We start from the raw sequence: 18,807 nt of genomic DNA, 5'->3' as shown, positions 1-18,807 counted from the left end.
CATGCATGTTTTTGCTCCACAATGAGCTATGCAGTGAAGTTGATGATGCTGGGTCATTCCACATTGCTGTTTCATCACAACTTATGATATCCTAGCCTTCGTCATACTTTTCAGTGTCCAGTAAATGTTCAACCTAGAGAACAAAATGAACAAATAGATAAAATTTATTAGTCTGCTGGTGGATGTTGACAGACAGCAGTCGTTCTGAGTGTTATTCCATAGCGTTTCATAAACCGCTCAAGCCATCCTCTAGAGATCTGCAATTCCTGTGCTTGTTCCAGCTGAGTTTAATTTGTATCTCCTTTGCCATATTTATCATTCATTGCCATTTCTCCTCATACTATGAGTACTATCATTCTGCTACCACTCGCTGCTGTTTCCAAGCTGCTGTTCCAAGCGACCACGTGTTTAGACCCGGATGTGTGTCCCGACTAGATACGGGACTATCGTTGCATATCTCCATGACGCTTTTGCGAACAGCTGGCAAGTACGACCACTAAAGCACTTAGCACGTTCACAGCAGAAAAACAACAAAATGGCTTTAGGTAGAACGCAATATTGACGTCATGTAGTCAACGTATTAAAAGTATGTACGCTGTCGTTAGCCTTTGAGGTCGTGACGCTGAAATCAGAGGCAGGTGCGGAAAGAGCGGAGGCTATTCTCTGCATGCATTTTGTGCAGTGCGCGCGCGCGCGCACACACACACGCACACACCCGGCATCCTTAACTCCCCACGTTGTGTGACACGTGCACGAAACATTGACACAGCATCCGGTTTATGCACATTACCTAGCAAACCCGTCATGGGGAAACCACTGAGTGACAAGAACTTGCGCAGTAACACGTAGCGCAGTCACTTCGTGTTGTTTTGCTGTACACAGACACACAAAGATGTCTCAGAGACGTTACCTCATGTGTTGGATTACGTCTACATTCTTGCTAGTTGTATCTAGTCTTCTTCAAGAAGGCGGTTAGTTCTTTTTTGCTTTGCTCAAGTTATGGGATGTGCATAGTACAAGAGTTAGACAGCATGCAGTGAACTTGGCCATGGGTTTGACAGTAGGGTAGTAATATAGCTCTCTCTCACACACACACACACGCGCGCGCACGCACACACACGCACGCACACACACACACACACACACACACAAACACAAACAAGGAAAGAGACAATGACATAGAAGTTTGATTCAAGAACAAAGTGCACTGAAGCCTAGAGCACAGTCTGACAATGCCATGTTGTAAATGGTTCTACAGATTGAACAAGTAGAGTTGTGGGCAATTGTTCTTCTAATTAATTAACCTATAACTATATTTTGTTATTATCACTGATAGACACAAATCTTTTGGTGATGACTGTGGCGACTGAGTTGTCTGATGGACATGCTCGCTTCATGGAATCAGTCGAACAGCTTGGCTTAGATGTCAAAGTAAGATGGTGGAAGATAAAGCGTTATTGGTGATTACTGTTATTGATCAGCTTAGTTCTTACGTTATCATTTAATGACTTTTAATTGTCAATACAAGATAAATACAAGCTGGATAGTAAAATATCTAGACTTCAGCACTTAACACTGTTTCACACATTTTCATTATTTTTAAATTAATTAATAAAACTGTTGTAAGGTTTTTAGTAGTCATACTTCAACAGAGCTTTGGTGTAAATTTGTTTGGCTTTTATACATTACTGCCGCTGATATCAAATTTGACATAGAAAGCTAATACATGAAATCTGCTGTCTTGCAGGTTGTTGGTATGGAGCAAGGGCATAGAAGTGCATTGACTAGGCAAATCAGTGGTCGCAAGAAAATTTCACTGCTGGTCAATGCTCTTGCTCAATATAAAGACAATAATAAGCTGGTGGTAATGATCACAGACAGGTTGGTAATATGATAATGACAAATGCGATGCCGATTGATGGACTTGGTGAGTTTGATTGTAGTAAGGATGCGATTTTGCTGGCTGGAAAAGAAGCTATTTTGTCAAAATTTAGAAATTTTGATTCTAGTTTGGTGTTTGCAGCAGATAAAACTTGCTCACCAGACGAATTTCTAGCGGTGAGTGTCTCGGCATTTGCTTGTTTCTAACAGTTAATTAAGATTATATATTTGAGAACTTTGGAGATGTGTTTGATTCTCCGTAGCAATCACAGGCAGCGAATGAATGGGCTATTGCAGTTACTCTCCAGGCAGGGAGTATGGATGACCTCACATCTTGACCCCCTCTCCCCCTTGGGAAAAGGTCCGATGCATTTGCCTCCTCTTCCTCTCCCTTGGAAATGGCATCCATACCACCTGTCTGGAGAGTAACTGCAAGCCCAATTTACTTCATTACTTTCTTGACTTATAAGCAGACATGAGAAGCTGTTTTGTAATGGGAGGTGGACGGGACTGCTGTTATGCTGTGCCGTGCTGTAGTCTACTTTTCTGGATCTCAACTCACTTTCAGGAGGATAGTCACTGAAGGCTATTTGATTGTGTAGTAAACAGATGCTTTGATAGTATTAAAAGTACATAGTGCGATAAGCATGCAGTTGTAAATTTCAATTATTATGCAGTTTGTTGATCTAATTAACAATTTGTAATGTACTCCAGATTATCATCATTTCTTTGTTTTAGGAGAATTATCCTAATGTGTTTTTGGGATCTCGATTTATTAGCTCTGGTGGTGAGTAGCAATCTAAGAGTGCGATAAATGTTTAGTGATAACACGATGACATGGCTACAGGATATATAGGATATGCATCGGTCGTTTATGAAGCTTTGTCTACAGCGCCGATCAGGAGCAACGAACACGAGCAATTATTTTTCACACATCTTTATCTTTACAACAAGGAGTTCAAAGTATTTAATGATGACTGACATTCTTAACACATATGTTACTTAGCTGTTTAATATTGTGTGTACAGAAAAAGTATAACGTGAAGTTGGACCATCGAGCACATTTGTTTCAGAACTTGAATGGAGCTGAAGGTTTTGTTTTGTTTATCATCTTAACACAATTGATATGCTACTGCAGAGCTGTACAAAGCTTCAGTTTTTCTTTATTTGACAAGCAGCAAGCAACGACTGCCCTTTGAGCGAAAAATTTAAACCTTGCGGTCTAGCGCGCGTTACATGGGCGTGGTTTATAGGTAACGCCCTTGTCAAGTGCCTTATAGGGCAACCGTTACTTTCTGCTTCATTGGTATTAACATGTATCTTACAACTTGTTCTCGTAGCATTTCGGAGAAGGAGACAAAGTAGCTAGGCGATGCATGTGTATTACAGTTTACCAGTATGTAATGTGAGAAATATATATTACTTATTTAATTACCTAACATCAAGATTGAAAGTGGCAGTTTTCGTGACACAGATCAAGTCAGCTTTTTGAAATTCTGTCAGGCTGTATGGTATTCTACAGCCCTGAACGATTCTTGCTCAGCATGTAGACTAAACACTATAGTGCTGTCTATCACAGATATGCTTGTCCATAGTTATAGTAGAGATTACTACGGTCAGACCTTGCTATTTCAACACGCAATAATCCAACACTCTTGCTTTCTGACAAAGTTATGTCTAAAACCAATTTACAAATGTAGCACAAATGCCTGATGTCCAATCACTGATAACCCAACAGTCGTGTTTGAATGACAAACTCCATCGGATCATTGCTGTTGGAATAACTGGGTCTGACTTCTCTACCTATATTACCTTATTTCTAACTTCTTTGTAAGTTTATAGAGGTTATTGTCTGTGTCATGTTTATAGAAGAAGTCGAGTTGATGTTTGACGGCAGCCATTCGTGGATTGAGAATGTGGTGTATAATACAAAACCCGTAATGATCCGAGGAACCGAATCGTCTCGGGTTTGTTACTTCAGTCAGTTGTATAGATGGACATCTCTTAAGATTGTCAACGTTTTCAGTTGAAACTCAACTATTTGGGAAACTACGTTCCGAATCGGTGGCTGCCTGACAGCGGATGCTCATTGTGTGATCAAAATACATTTAGTTTGCAAGACAAAGCTGTGAGTTGTAATGAGAATACGGGTAACACACATTTGTCTAAGACATGGAATCTGACTTTGTGCAGGATACTGAATTTCCAGACGTGTTGATTGCAATTTTTAGCATAACTCCAACTCCATTTTTCAAGCGTTTTTTGGAACGAGTGGCTGCTTTGAACTACCCAAAGAGTAGAATCAGTCTGAGATTCTATGTATTGGTAGGTACATTGGCATCTGGAATTTTAAAGTAGTACATGATAACTGAGCAAAGCAAAGTTAATTAGTCATGACAAATGTTGATTGAATGTTGATTGGTCACTTATTATCAGCTTAAGGTGTCAAGTGCTCAAGCAACTTTTTATTTTGTACTTTACAGTAGGGGCTGCTTAAACAAGGTTGGTCTTTACTCAAGTTTGTGGGTCGTATAGGTGCCAGAGTTTGAAATGGTTGGTGCTGCATTTAACGTACTTGTCACTGCCTATACTTTGACTCAATGGGATACTCTCACGCATACTTGCAAACTATGTATGTGTGACTGGTAAAGTATGTAAAGTATGTATGATGGCCACTGTCTTCATCTCACGACCAGAGTCACCAGATGTACCGTTGCGTGGCCAGTAGGAGTCAATCGTTCTTTGCTTTGACATATTGACATACCTATACTGCGCATTGGTAGTGGGTGTGCCAGAGCATTACTACGATCGTTGCGCTGCTCTGGCAGTGCAAATATTGGCTTGCCACATGCAGTGTCGTAGTGCCAGATGGGCATGGAGTCCTGGTAGGTAATACAGTAAGTTGTTACTCAAGATCAATTTCATTCTAATTAAAATGTCTCTGTAAACAAGTTCTCATTTCCAATTGTTAGTGATGTCATCTCAGAAATATTCCTGTAGATTCACTGACATCAGTCGTATTAGTGCTATGCATGGTGATCACAGCAGTCAAAGTAGTGGATTGGGTGAATTAGGTAACAAGTATCAGTTGACTTTCTAGTACATTAGGTAACAGAAGTGTGAGCTGTGCGTATACTCGCACAGTTGCTATTCATAGTTATGCACCACAACACGATTGATTTGTATTTTTGACTACAATACTAAATTTATTTTTAGAATAAATTCCATCATATTGATGCCATGTTGTGGCTGGATGAACCTAGTAATGCTGCCTATAGGAATGTCAGCTTTATATCTCACGAAAGTCACTTAACAGAATCAGAAGCTCGTGAAGATGGAGTGTACGTGTGCAAACAATCACGGATAAAGTTAAGTTTATGATAACTATTTCCATTTATGTTTATAGACGCTCCTGTGTGATGAGCAGCTGCAGCTACTATTTTGCTATTGACACTACTGCGATGCTAGTGAATCGAAACACGTTACGATTACTGGTGGAACAAAATAGGACATTGTTGGCTCCGCTTGTTGCCATACCAAAGAAACTCTTCTCAAATTTCTGGGGCTCTCTTTTATCGACGGGCTACTATGCACGTTCTCCTGATTATATTGATATCATAACGAGAAGAAAAGTGTGAGTAGACTGTACTGTGGCGACTCTGGGACAGTATTCTGTAGAGGCAAATGTGGGCACACGGGCATAAGGATATTAATTAATTAACAGACCAACTGATGGACTTACATACAGACTGATAGACAAAATGAATTATAAACAATTAGGACACTGAATAAGTATAGTTATCGTGTGATTAGCGTGCTATATGGCTTTCACCAGCACGAGGGGCGGGGTTGTCATCAGAGGAGAAGTCGAGGGCTATAATCCCACCTCTTGTGCTGGTAAAAGCCATATAGCATGCTAATTATATGATAAGTAATTTATACCATAGTCACGTGACATGTATATATGTGATATTAACCGGAAGTACCTTGTTGCAGTTGCCGTTTGCTGTCGTATACATCATCTACATATGTGCTCATGACTGGCCGCATGTCACATGACCATGGTATAACAAAGAGAAATAAGCATTTCTTGTTAGGCTGATAGCTGTTTATAGCTGCCGTTTCTCAATTTGAAACTGTGCACTAGCTATACATGTACTTTGTCCCTCTACATGAAAATCTACGTAACTTGAATTGTATTAGCGAAATACCATTGATAACAAACACAAAACTTGGTTTCCTATAGCAATAATATAATAATTTGCTTTGCGTAAATACACATGAACAATAGTCAAACATGGAACAGATGGTGCACTGACAGACACGCTGATACATGGTAAACGATAGATATGTGGCAGTCCAAGCAGAGAATAGTTTCTTTACCTCAAACTATAATGCGAGAGTCGAAAGACAGATTTCTGAAGAGGACAGTAGGATGTCAGAATACTTCACTAAAGGGACGGCTTGGAACGAATGTAAAGACCATTTTGTGGAATGGAAACAAGAGGCATAGGAATGGCATCCAGGTTGGAAGGGGCCAACATCAATGTTCGGTAACTTGCATTGCCTTGAATGTAACCTCCGTTGACAGAGTGTCACACATGCACATTGTACTAATGTCATTAGGTATACTAATGACTTTTGTCATTAGATGTACTAATGACTGATAGCTTTGCACTGTTGTTTATTGGGCATGCGAGCTCCTCGTTTTCTTCCACTTGGAGCTCGTTTTCACGGTGACCTATTTTACGTATATATGGTGACTATAGGCTGCTGATTAGAGGGCCATGCCTCCCCTCATGGCCCTCGTGGTTTGTACACCTATGGAAATAGTATATTTGTGATTGTACCAAGGTTATGTGACGTAAAACCAGTCATGAGTGTGTATTAAGATGGTGTGTGTGTGTGTGTGTGTGTGTGTGTGTGTGTGTGTGTGTGTGTGTGTGTGTGTGTGTGTGTGTGTGTGTGTGTGTGTGACATACTGCACAGCAAGTTTGCAATAAGTTAAATCTGGTTATTATCGCACTCTTATTTATACATATACATGTTACGTGACCATGGTATACATTACAAATTACTTATTGTATGATTAGTGTGGAATATGTCTGTTATCGACACTCAGAGTGGGGTTAGAGCTATCGGCTTTGCCTCAGGCAATAACCTCTGCCCCTTGTGTTGGTAAAAGCCATACAGCATGCTAATCATACGATAGCCAATACTTACTGTTGTTAGTATTTATGCTCTTTCATGTCTAAGATTGTTGCCTTTCCCTTTCTCTTCTGTCTCTCAGGGAACATCTGCACACTGTATTCTTGTGTGATCACGATACTTAGATATTTAATCTTTTGTTTGTTTATTCCTTCAGCAATGTGATTTTTCTAGTGGCATTTGGAATGTTCCATATGTGATGGCCGTATACTTAATCAAAGGAAGCGTACTGTCACAGAGGTTTACTTTGCCTTACACAGCTTCTGGTGTAGACGTTGATATGGCTTTCTGTGCATCACTCAGAAAGCTGGTAAGTGGCACAGTAACATGAAATCATACTGAGTATACTATCAGACAAAGAAATGAATACTCGGCATGTTTCTTGTAACACTGTGGTTGCGGTGACTGAAAGTTGTGATTTTACTATTGATGCTAAAGACAAATCGTGTCAGTTTACTGTCGTCATTGGTCACTACTTTGTGCTTGCTTAAAGTCAAGGGCTTAACAATATTCTTTAATTATTGTGTATGATGAAAGGAATCTTGTGCTTGAGAAATCAAGACAAGCTTGTCTGTCATAAGATGTGACAGAAGTCAGAGTGAAATATAACTGTCAGTCATCAGTCATTGACCAACCAACTGGTGTTCATGACCGACCACAGTTTGCTTTGATGGGACATACCTACATGACTGGTCAAGGCGTAATAGGATAAACAGTGGGAGGGTCAATTGCTGGTAACTAAGTTGTTCGTTGAACAACATGCTCTTGATTAACTTGCTCATCTCTTGATCAGTTTATGTCATTACTTTACAGGCCTTGTTTTAACCAAAATTTAAATAAAATATTAGTTGCCTTCTATAGCCGCAAAGTAGAAATTAATTAGCATCAATCAGCAGCACCTACCACTATCATTGGTTACAATGAATTGTAACCATGCACTATGACAACCACCTGTCGTCGTCATGAGCAATAACAATGCAACAGAACAACAGCAAGCCAAATTTTATGTTTTGATTTGAATAGCAAATAAATATCAGTGAATATGATGCAACAATAAAGAAATGGAACTAAATCTTGATGTTGATAATTACAAGAAATGATTGTGAAATCAAATAAGAATGAATGCCCACAACTTAAAATGTCAGGTCAACCTCTTTTGCTAGAGCACGATGTCCGTCCAATACTTTGCCCTATTTCCACTTTGGGAGTACAGTACAGTGTTGACCTTGTTAAATGTTAGCTGCAGAACAACATACAGTCATCATTGTAGTTGCAATGACATCATGATACTGTCAGACCTGTACTGGGTTATCTAGCTGGGCCTGAGTTGTCTTGCACCTTGGGTCACCTGCCAACATCAAATGAAAACCAATCTGCACTAGATCAGTGTTCTGCTTATCCTGCACCTTAACTTAATTAATATCAGTGTTCGAAAATTCATGGCAGATTTAGTCATAATCTTGGAACCTCACATATCTTTAGTCGTCAAGGAGTTGAACTATATAATATTTATATATTTATTTACATATAACATAAGATTTACTAATATTTATTTATAATATTTTTTAAATATATTTACATATATTTTATTGATATCAAATGGTACTGATTGTCTGGCAAGTAAACGATATCCCAGGACTTCAGAGGTGTTGCTCTCAGTGTTGCCTAAGTACTTCCACTATTAGTATACTCTACAACAGGAAAACAAAGATCTAGTGGGTCCACCATAACTTGAGTGACTTTAGTGGTCAGGATGGCAACCTTGCTGGAATAATTGGTCATCACATGAACTCCGTTAGTCATTAAATGACAACTTGATGACTATTATTCAAACACCGATTATCTACCAAGGACTTTTTGAAATATATAGCTAGACGTGGCTGGGTATCTGAGGTCTGACTGTAGATTTTTTGCATCGACATGTAGATAGGAACAAGTTTTAATGCTGTTACACCAAGATGTTCGTATATTCGTATATTTATTGAATGACTTGGATTAGATATGATGCAGGCATAGCACAATGATAAGGCTGATTGTTACAACATTAGACTTTTAAACATTGTGCTGTGCAGCACACGTTCACCAATACTATTTGATATCTTTAGCTAGAGCAACTGCTTCAAAGACAAGGCAGTATTACTGCAAGCAGCTTAACTAACATTTCCTTAGTTTAGTGTTATTTTGTAATAGTACTGTGTGTTTTGCATCTGATTTTGTGTTTATAGGAAGTATTCATGTACGTGACAAATCGACATCACTTCGGACATCTCGTGGAATCATCTCGATTCACGACAACTCGTTATCACAATGACATGTACCAGTTGTTCGACAATAAATTAGTGAGTATGACAACGATGTTGCTATCATACCTTTGTTTGCAATGGGAGCTCGATCCTAGTCATGTGATTTTTGTAGGACTGGGAGGAGGAATACATCCATCCCAACTACTCTCAGTGCATAGAGGGTTCTACTCAACCTCCCATGGTCAAAAAATCATATCTGATCAATGGTAGATAATGTAATGAGTGCTTTGGTGTTGTGACACAGCCTTGTCCAGACGTTTATGACTGCCCGTTGTTTTCTCCCAAATTTGCTAGAGAACTGATTGAGGTAACAAGTGGTTATTTGCACCATCTGAGTTTTGTGTATCCAAACTTGTTACTTTAGGAAATGGAGAGATACGGTCAATGGTTACCGACGAAAGAAGAGAACGAGGTCTGGTCAAGTAATGACGCATTACTCAATGATAGCAATTATACATTCTAATAGACATCAGGAACACAGAACTGCATGGTAGTAACTCCAGAAATTTTAGTATTCATAAATAGTACTTCTGTCTATGAAGTAGTTCCTACACATGTTATTTTAGTACGGGACATTTGTACTGTACTGTAGCCGAATTCAAGTGCATCTATCTATAAATTTTATTATTCATGCTATTTTAGCAACCAGGTATCTGTAGGAAAATAACTAAAATTTCATGAGTGCGAAAATTTCTGGATTTACAGTAATAGAAATTTTAGGGAAATGTATTATACTTTAAGATATGTGATATTATTATATTAGCATTCTGTGCCTTCAGACTTCATTAGATGGAATCTACATACCTCTGTGTGTGCATGTGTGTGTGTGTGTGTGTGTGTGTGTGTGTGTGTGTGTGTGTGCATGTGTGTGTGCATGTGCATCTGTGTGTGTGTGTGTGTGTGTGTGTGTGTGTGTGTGTGTGTGTGTGTGTGTGTGTTTGTGTGTGTGTGAGTGAGTGAGTGCGTGTGTGCACATGTCTGCATGCATGCATCTGTGTGTGTGTGTGTGTGTGTGTGTGTGTGTGTGTGTGTGTGTGTGTGTGTGTGTGTGTGTGTGTGTGCATGCATGTGTGTGTGTGTGCATGTTTGTGTACATGTACATGTGCACGTACATGTGTGTGTGCATTTGTGTGTGTGTGTGTGTGTGTGTGTGTGTGTGTGTGTGTGTGTGTGTGTGTGTGTGTGTGTGGATGTGTGTGTGTGTGTGTGTGTGTGTGTGTGTGTGTGTGTGTGTGTGGATGTGTGTGCATGTGTGTGTGTGCATGTGTGTGTGCATGTGCATCTGTGTGTGTGTGTGTGTGTGTGTGTGTGTGTGTGTGTGTGTGTGTGTGTGTGTGTTTGTGTGTGTGTGAGTGAGTGAGTGCGTGTGTGCACATGTCTGCATGCATGCATCTGTCTGTGTGTGTGTGTGTGTGTGTGTGTGTGTGTGTGTGTGTGTGTGTGTGTGTGTGTGTGCATGCATGTGTGTGTGTGTGTGTGCATGTTTGTGTACATGTACATGTGCACGTACATGTGTGTGTGCATTTGTGTGTGTGTGTGTGTGTGTGTATGTGTGTGTGTGTGTGTGTGTGTGTGTGTGTGTGTGTGTGTGTGTGTGTGTGCATGCATGTGTGTGTGTGTGCATGCGTGCAAGTGTGTGCATCTGTGTGTGTGTGTGTGTGCGTGTGTGTGTGCGTGCGTGCATGTATGTTTTTGTGTGTGTGCATGTGTGACAATGTGACAACATATGGAGAAAATGGATGAGGTCCAAGAGTTTGAAGAAAAATTGTGTTGGTATTAATTAAACTTTAATATGTGCTTGCATGCATAGCGATGTACACTGTTTAAACTAGCAAATTGTGTCTGACTCTCTGTGGTGTGCTTATACTTAATTGCCATGAATGCAAACTACTGATCGAAGAAGTTATGTAGGAGTTTGGTTTTATAGGAAATGGTGACTTTTAACGATTTGAATGTCAATGTTTATTAGCAGGTTATGTGTATGCCTTTTCATTGGCATCTTGTTGTCACATTGTCACACACACACACACACACACACACACACACACACACACACACACACACACACACACACACACACACACACACACACACACACACAGACAGACACACACACACATCTTGTTGTACTGACGGATATCATTGAAAATAGGTTTGCTAATTAATTAATTATTGCACACGTTGACATGTTTTGTGCATGTAGGACATTCCGTTTTATGCCGATCAGGAGTCTTTCCAAACAGTCGAAATTGCAATGGATAAGGTGCATGTCTTCAAGTTGATTCTCTTCTATTCTTTATGTATTGCTCACGGTTGTGTGCCATCCAGATTGCGTTTAATTCTCAATGGATGGAAATAATAAAATCCTACATATTGCCAATGCAACAACAAGTCTACAACGGATACAATTCTCATGTACTTTTTGTCTGATCGATACAATATTTTGTCTGATCGATAATCAATTAATCAATTATTGCTTGTGTTGGTAAGATGTTTCTTGCCATTATAGGGCCGTTCTGACAGGAACGTTGTTGTCAAATACAGAAAGCAATCTTCGTTTGCATTGAAACCTCATGGTGCCAAGTCGGGTTTTATAGTCAATGTGGCTCTCTCACAACATGGTCGTGACTATCAGGTATTGTAACACATTGTGTATGTCTGTAATTTCCAATAAGATTAGCAAAATTTCAAATTTTAAAATATTTGATGAAAGCAATTACAGTAGTGTACTTGGTAGTAAGGATGATATTTGTGCTCAATAAGTCGCTCTGTAATTTCCAACAAAATAACAAATTCAAACATTAACAAATTTTAAAATATTTGACAAAAACAGTTATAGTAGTGTACTTGCTAGATAAGCATGATATTTTGCTCAATAAGTCACTTCAACAAAATAACAAAATTTAAAATATTTGATGAAAGCAATAATTACAGTAGCGTGCTTGGTAGTAAGGGTGCATCATTTTTTGCTTAATAAGTCACTCTGTAATTTCCAACAAAATATCAAATTTTTTAAAACATTTGTAGTGTACTTGGTAGTAAGGGTGATATTTGTGCTCAACAAGTCAGGATGTGATTTTCAACAAAATTACAAAATTTCCGAAAGCAATTACAGTAGTGTACTTGGTAGTAAGGATGGTATTTTTACTCAAAAAGTCACTTCAACAAAATAACAAAAATGTCAAAAAATTTAACAAAATTTTCAAATATTTCATGAAAGCAATTACAGTAGCGTACTTGGTAGTAAGGGTGCACAATTTTTGCTTAATAATAACTCTGTAATTTCCAACAAAATAACAAAAATTTCAAAAACTTACAAAACAAATTTCAAAAAAATTTAAAATATTTGTAGTGTACTTGGTAGTAAGGGTGATATTTGTGCTCAACAAGTCAGGATGTGATTTCCGACAAAATTACAAAAATTTCCCAAAAAATAGCAAAATAACAAAATTTAAAATATTTGATGAAGCAATTACAGTAGTGTACTTGACAGTAGTGTACTTGCTAGGTAATGATGATATTTTTGCTTAATAAGTCACTCCAACAAATAACAAAAATGTCAAAAAATCAACAAAATAACAAATTTTAAAATATTCGATGAAAGCAATTACAGTAGTGTAACTTGGTAAAACATCTATAGTGTACTTGGTAGTAAGAGTGATATTTGTGCTCAACAAGTCAGGATGTGATTTCCAACAAAATAACAAAATTTTAAAATATTTGTAGTGTAAGGGTGATATGTGTGCTCAATAAGTCACTATAATTTTCAACAAAATAAATTTTTTTAAAGTAACAATTTAAAATATTTGTGATTTGTATTGCATTGCATTGTTTGTTTTAATAAAGAAATATAAGTGGGATTTGACAGACCTTTGTTTTTGATAGTGAAAAGGCATATAAATTGATTAAATTTAACTGTCGTCATTTTTTTGTATAGGGAGGTGGATATCGTTTTGTTCGTTACAATTGCACTACCACTAGACTTTCTATTGGTCATATCCTGATGTATCCGGGTCAGATAACTCATTGGTATGAACGTCTTGGAATAACAGCAGGCGCTAACTACGTCATAATCTCAGTCATAGCACCATAACTACCACCCATCATTAAGGATCAGTGATTGTCACCAGTTTGTGTGGTTTGAGGTTTGATGGTTTGTCTGTGGCTGATAAGTTATATAATAACATTAATCAACAATGACGTTATATACTGATATTGCTGCATGTGAATTGACTTTAGTTGGAGTTTGTTGGCGTTGCAGTTGCAAACTCAATTTTTGAAAATGACGCAGTGTGTGAATATAGAGAGGCAATGCTTGAGCTGGTTTCTAAGATGTGGGCTCAAACTTTGTTCTACTTTAGCAGATTGTTTGAAACTAGAATTGATTGACTCTGTTTGTCATGTGACTTTGTGTTGATTCTGACTTCAATTCTTATTACAATTTCTACATACTTGCTTGTATGTATACAAATTGTGAAAGTGATTAGGTGAGTAAATTATTTGTCACATTGCAACAAAATGAAAGTGTTGTATTAGAAGAGTAGACTACTCCTTTGTAACGTCTTGAAAATTTGACAGAGGAGTGCTGTCTAGTTGTATGCGGTTAGTATTAGGACGACTGCAGTATTGTAGACTACAAACTAAAACTTGGTGTGTGTGTGTGTGTGCGGTGTGTGTGTGTGTGTGTGTGTGTGTGTGTGTGGTGTGTGTGTGTGGTGTGGTGTGTGTGTGTGTGTGTGTGTGTGTGTGTGTGTGTGTGTGTGTGTGTGTGTCGCAAGTTCAAGTTGCGCTGACTGCAGACGTAATTCCTTTGTGCATTCTATGTGGGCATACGATTTGAAAACGATATGCCAGTTGTACACTACACCCAGAATTTGAAAATAGCGAGAGCCCTCGGATGCTCCTTGTAGGCCTCAACGGAACTCTCCCGGATAAGAGCTACAGTACTGTACTTAATTGATGAAAAATTACTATAGTTCAGGAAGATAGTGTAACCAGTAAGTATGACTCGGTTTTTCTGTTTGACTTTATTGGTAAAAAGACTATAGAAGAGTATTCTGACGTATTTTCTACACTGAAACTTTACTAGATATATCTGCATACATGCAGACCTTCGGAAATCGGAGCACACCCACTACCATGCATGGGCGGATTTAGATGAGGTTGGAGACTTTCCACGTAACCGGGATCGGCTGTCCTTGTCAATGTGCTATTGATTGTCATCCTGAAAAACAGAGAACGTAGAAAAGATCTCTCAGCTGATCAACGAAAACTGCGTCTCGTTAGACAACCAGTTGATCTTCTCGGTGCCTCCAAATTTGAACCACTGGTACACTTGAACAGATGAATACACACGCTGCGTACGCTTCAAGACGGTTCATGGTAGAAGATCGCGTCTGCTTAGACCAATCCTTCAAATCGCCATTTACAGAAAGGCGGCTCTTTACCGTAACCTGTCTCCGAGTAGAGAAAAAGCAAGTTTCTACTAGCACTCGATGCTGACTGTCTGACAAATCAAAGTTGGCGTTGCCCTTGTATACTCTCTATAGGTTGAAAACCACGGTCGTTTTGTTGCCGTCCCAGTCGACTCGGACGAAACTGATGCCGATGGCTTTGTTTTTGGCTTGTGTTTGATCTTTTATTAGGCGTTTCGAGGGCAGCGACGTGGACCATGCAGGAGTGCATGCATGGACGCCGAGAAAACAGAGCAAAAAAGAGGGATGAGGTAGACTGGAGAGTCATGGCGAAATTGTATAAAGACCGTGAGCTCGTGTCGTGGGAGAATTTTGATGAGAAATGTGGACGTGGGGAGGTTGTAGTGTGATAATTTAAATGTGGAGCGGTTCGAATGTCCGTAATGCATGTGCATGACGGGTGGTGACGGAGGAATACCAGCCGGCCATACGCCAGCTTGCATCTCGTGGCAATGTAGAGGAGACAAAAAATCTGCGTATTTTCTCTCTCCCTGTACCTCCAAACCCGAGAATGTGTAAACGTTCGTGTAACTCCGGTGAGTCAGCAGTATAGTTAGTATAGCGCTGGCGGAAAGAGAATATCTCTATACAAACTAGATGTACTGACCACGTGTGTCTTACAACCTAGAGAAAGACGGGTTGCCTAACACACGGCACGGGTTATACGGGAAACGCGTATGGCAAGGGCTTTAGGAAAGCTGTATTCGATAGATGAGTTTAGATAAGCGTCAAATCAGAGTTATGGTCGAGTCATTATACCTTGAACAAAATAATTCTAGCTAAGCTTGTAGTTCTATCTAGTGACATTTTAGAAAATTGGTCTTCAGAAGTGTGGCAAACAGTCGTAGAACAGAGCCAGTGGCGTAACTAGTGTACAAGAGGTGGTTTCCAGCAAAATTGGAGGCATGATTTCTGTAAAACAAAACTAGACATTAACCGGCTATTAATTAACTTAATTAAAGAATAAAAGCTGTACGTATGTAATATCTCCAGCGTACAGACTGTACATTACGCCTGCATGGTTCACATTATTGACGCTGACGTTCACGTCAACGTCAATATCGTGAACACGCCAGCGTCACCGACGCTGATCCCGGCGTCACGATCGACGTTGACGTTGACGCTTGAATTGAACCAAGTTTTACACAACAGGAAGTACTCGGCGTCGATCACAAGCACGTGATCATTTTCAACCAATCAAAAGCACACATTATCGAACTAAAACAAATATCCGAGACCATGCAGCAGTGCTGGTGGAATCCGTGAGGAACTACTGGCAAATCCGGTCGAAAATGATTAAAAAGACTAAAGGACTGAAGTGAATTGTCTTCGCTGCCGGCGTCGCTTCTAGTCCACTTTCGTCTCCTTTCAGCTGTTTGAACTCTCTTGCGTCTAGGACGCAGTAGAAATAGCAACAGAAGAGTCACGTGTTCGTTAGTAGCGGTATTTGTTTATGTTGATCGCGCTGGACTAGAGCTCTGGACCATCTAATCTGTGCGTCTCGTCGCGCAAATCTTGTGAACAAGTCAACGTCAACGTCAGTCAGACGCCGACACCAACGTCGTTGACATGAACGTCAGCGTCAATGTTGTGAACCAAGCTTTTAGAAATACAGTAATACATGTGTACAGTTTCAATATCACTAAACAAACGCCAGGACCAGGTAAGTTAATCAAGTAACTAACAATGTTATAAATCTAACACCAGCCATGTAACTAACAATTTTTCTTGGCTGATTCCTGATACATCGCTGAATGACTTTCGTGGTTTACTAAGGTTGAATAATTGTAATTAATGTGAAGGAGCGCTAAGTCTCCTGACACCGCAATGCTGACTTTATCCTGCCCATAGCACCAATCGAGCACTCAAACTCACAACTAGTTACTGGCCAGTGGCGTAACTAGGCATGAGGCAGCCGAGGCAGTTGCCTCGGTAAATAAAATGGGTGTGGCGTAGCAAAATTTTGCTAGACGTATCAGTTAGTAGATAAAAGAAAAGACCGGGAATTCTGCACGCGGTTACCGAACAGAAGAAGTCCTCTTTCACCACCGTTCTCGCACTTAGCTAGCGCGCGTTCGCGGCACCTGAAGCACTTGCCACTCACGTGACTGAGAAACCTAGACGTTAATTAACAAATTTATACAAACTTGCCTCGGTAAACTTTTAATGCTAGTTACGCCCTTGCTGGCCATGTACAAAAATATTGTGTATAGCAATGCTGCAATTGTGGGAGAAAGGAGACGATTCAGCCAGCTGTAGAGCAGCCTCTGGGAAGGCGACAGCCTGAGCTTCACCACGTGAAGGTTTACGTGAATCCAGTGACTTAGCTCGGCTTCGAACGTGTCATCACTGGTTGCTGGCAAGCCATTCTTTTCACTGGCGAAGAACTGCAGTATGGAGCACACGATGTACTGTACTATGCAGGCAGAGACCCTTGACCCCACTCTCATAATTGTGTGCTGGCCCGACGAGAGTAGACTACTGGCGTATCCACAGGAGTACTGTAATGTTACGCTGTGTTTGCTAACCACGGTTTCTGGGGAAGAGCATGCAGGCGTTCTAGGCGTTCCTTCCACGACTCTTCCTGCTTCTCCTCCACATAATTATCACTCGACTGCCCGAGATGCTGCATCACATCGCTAATTTGCTCATGGCATGGACATCTTCGGAAGTTTGGCTGGACAGAAGGGCGCCCAACTACTTAGACAGCTCACTTGGGTTTGGGTGGTTTTCCGCGCGACAAGAAACTAACTTTAATGCTATTGATAGTTACGCCACTGGAAACAGACCGGGTACGCAAACAACTGATGACCACCATCCATCACCTATCGAGCGCCATCACATTTTTTAGTTCGACACTAATTTCTCGTGTGGTCGTTTTGGAGAAAGGAGACCTGGCTTATAGGACAGTCTCGTTTCGGCGTGACTCCAGTATTCCCCAACCTGGTTTTGCATGTGACGACTTGTGACTACTACAACTATCTTGTCGTACTTTAGACCCGGTATACTCCGGTAACTTCTATAGGGACTGTTTCGATTGGTTTAATTAAATAGAGGCTCTAGGGCAAGCTAGGGAAGAGAGAAGCGACTGGTGGGGCGGGAGCACCCAGCCGGTCTAGATATATACTAGAGTATATTATTATGTCGGAATTTCACGCGTACACAGTACGTCGCATCGGTACGATGCTAGGTACAAAGATGGGAGTGCGAGATGGGAATGAGAAATGGAAATCCTAGAGTGGCTGTAATCGAATCAAAGTCGCGGGCGGGGTCTTACGTGCACCACAGTAGCTGTTTGTAATCCTACCTCTGCATGCCATGCTTGTCGCATTGCTTGCTATCTGGGTGTGCTTGTCGGCAAGCCTGATGGTTACTGCTGAGGGTGAGTATCTAAACACAAAACATTCTGTCCATCATCCGTCTACTGTAGACTAGAGCATCATGTGTATACGTGCGTATATCTTGTAGTTTGTATTTCTATACAGATGTTCGAATGGTAGTAGTCACAGTAGCCACAGAGTCTAGTGATGGGTTTATCAAGTGTGTAACATCAGCAGAACACTTCGGTCTGAATATGACGGTAAGATAACTAAAGCAACAGTGAGTAGACAGAGAAGAACACATGCACATCTACCTAGTAAAATATTCTGCGGGTAGATCGCCTGTGCAGTGAATATAATATGGCGTAGCTAGAGAACTTGCTGCTATACACGTACGTGGTGTGTGAGACATCAATGCAAGAAGGTCTGCACGTTTGTCTGTCTTCAAAACGTCGAGTCGGACATGTACGAATCTTCGCCGCGATGTTTGTTCGCGAACAGGGACAACATCACAATGGTGCTCTAGCTTGCCTGTCTGAACGGTTTGAGGGCTAGGGCTCGACGGGTGCTCTTGTATACGTCTCCTCGTTTTCGAAATCTAGTCTAATCTACGCTTCAGAT

At 40.2% G+C, this 18,807-nt stretch overlaps 2 protein-coding genes across 4 annotated transcripts in view; both read left to right on the top strand.

Moving 5' to 3' along the window:
• The first annotated feature begins 868 nt into the window (after positions 1-868).
• On the top strand, positions 869-13,485 carry LOC134182430 (multifunctional procollagen lysine hydroxylase and glycosyltransferase LH3-like). Its single transcript, XM_062649831.1, has 21 exons — positions 869-971; positions 1,337-1,431; positions 1,748-1,881; positions 1,944-2,058; positions 2,620-2,668; positions 2,729-2,844; positions 2,910-2,973; positions 3,751-3,848; positions 3,908-4,009; positions 4,075-4,206; positions 5,098-5,222; positions 5,288-5,515; positions 7,264-7,399; positions 9,315-9,428; positions 9,505-9,573; positions 9,637-9,699; positions 9,757-9,804; positions 11,596-11,655; positions 11,721-11,807; positions 11,902-12,027; positions 13,330-13,485. Exons 1-21 carry the CDS (start codon positions 893-895, stop codon positions 13,483-13,485), a joined length of 2,196 nt encoding a protein of 731 aa, XP_062505815.1. The 5' UTR covers positions 869-892.
• LOC134182431 (procollagen-lysine,2-oxoglutarate 5-dioxygenase 1-like) overlaps positions 13,428-18,807 on the top strand; it is a 22,248-nt gene continuing 16,868 nt past the window's right edge. The window contains exons 1-2 of one of the 3 annotated variants that reach the window (XM_062649833.1): positions 13,428-13,537; positions 18,352-18,446. In XM_062649833.1, the coding sequence (XP_062505817.1) occupies positions 18,360-18,446 (87 nt within the window). In that variant the 5' untranslated portion in view covers positions 13,428-13,537; positions 18,352-18,359. Of the gene's footprint in view, positions 13,538-17,104; positions 18,447-18,807 lie in introns of those variants that run through there. The other 2 variants (XM_062649834.1, XR_009970330.1) reach the window with 2 other exon arrangements.

This window comes from Corticium candelabrum, chromosome 7 (assembly GCF_963422355.1).
Source record: "Corticium candelabrum chromosome 7, ooCorCand1.1, whole genome shotgun sequence".
Taxonomy (NCBI): Eukaryota; Metazoa; Porifera; class Homoscleromorpha; order Homosclerophorida; family Plakinidae; genus Corticium; species Corticium candelabrum.
The sequence above is the reverse complement of the archived record's forward strand: the minus strand, read 5'-3'. Positions and strand labels throughout refer to the sequence as shown.

Bases quoted from the DNA above. Each gene is read 5' to 3' on its own strand.
- LOC134182430 (XM_062649831.1), top strand. From the start codon at position 893: ATGTCTCAGAGACGTTACCTCATGTGTTGGATTACGTCTACATTCTTG. The intron at 9,805-11,595 runs GTCTGGTCAAGT...TTGTGCATGTAG, and splicing joins CGACGAAAGAAGAGAACGAG to GACATTCCGTTTTATGCCGA. The intron at 12,028-13,329 runs GTATTGTAACAC...TTTTTTGTATAG, and splicing joins AACATGGTCGTGACTATCAG to GGAGGTGGATATCGTTTTGT.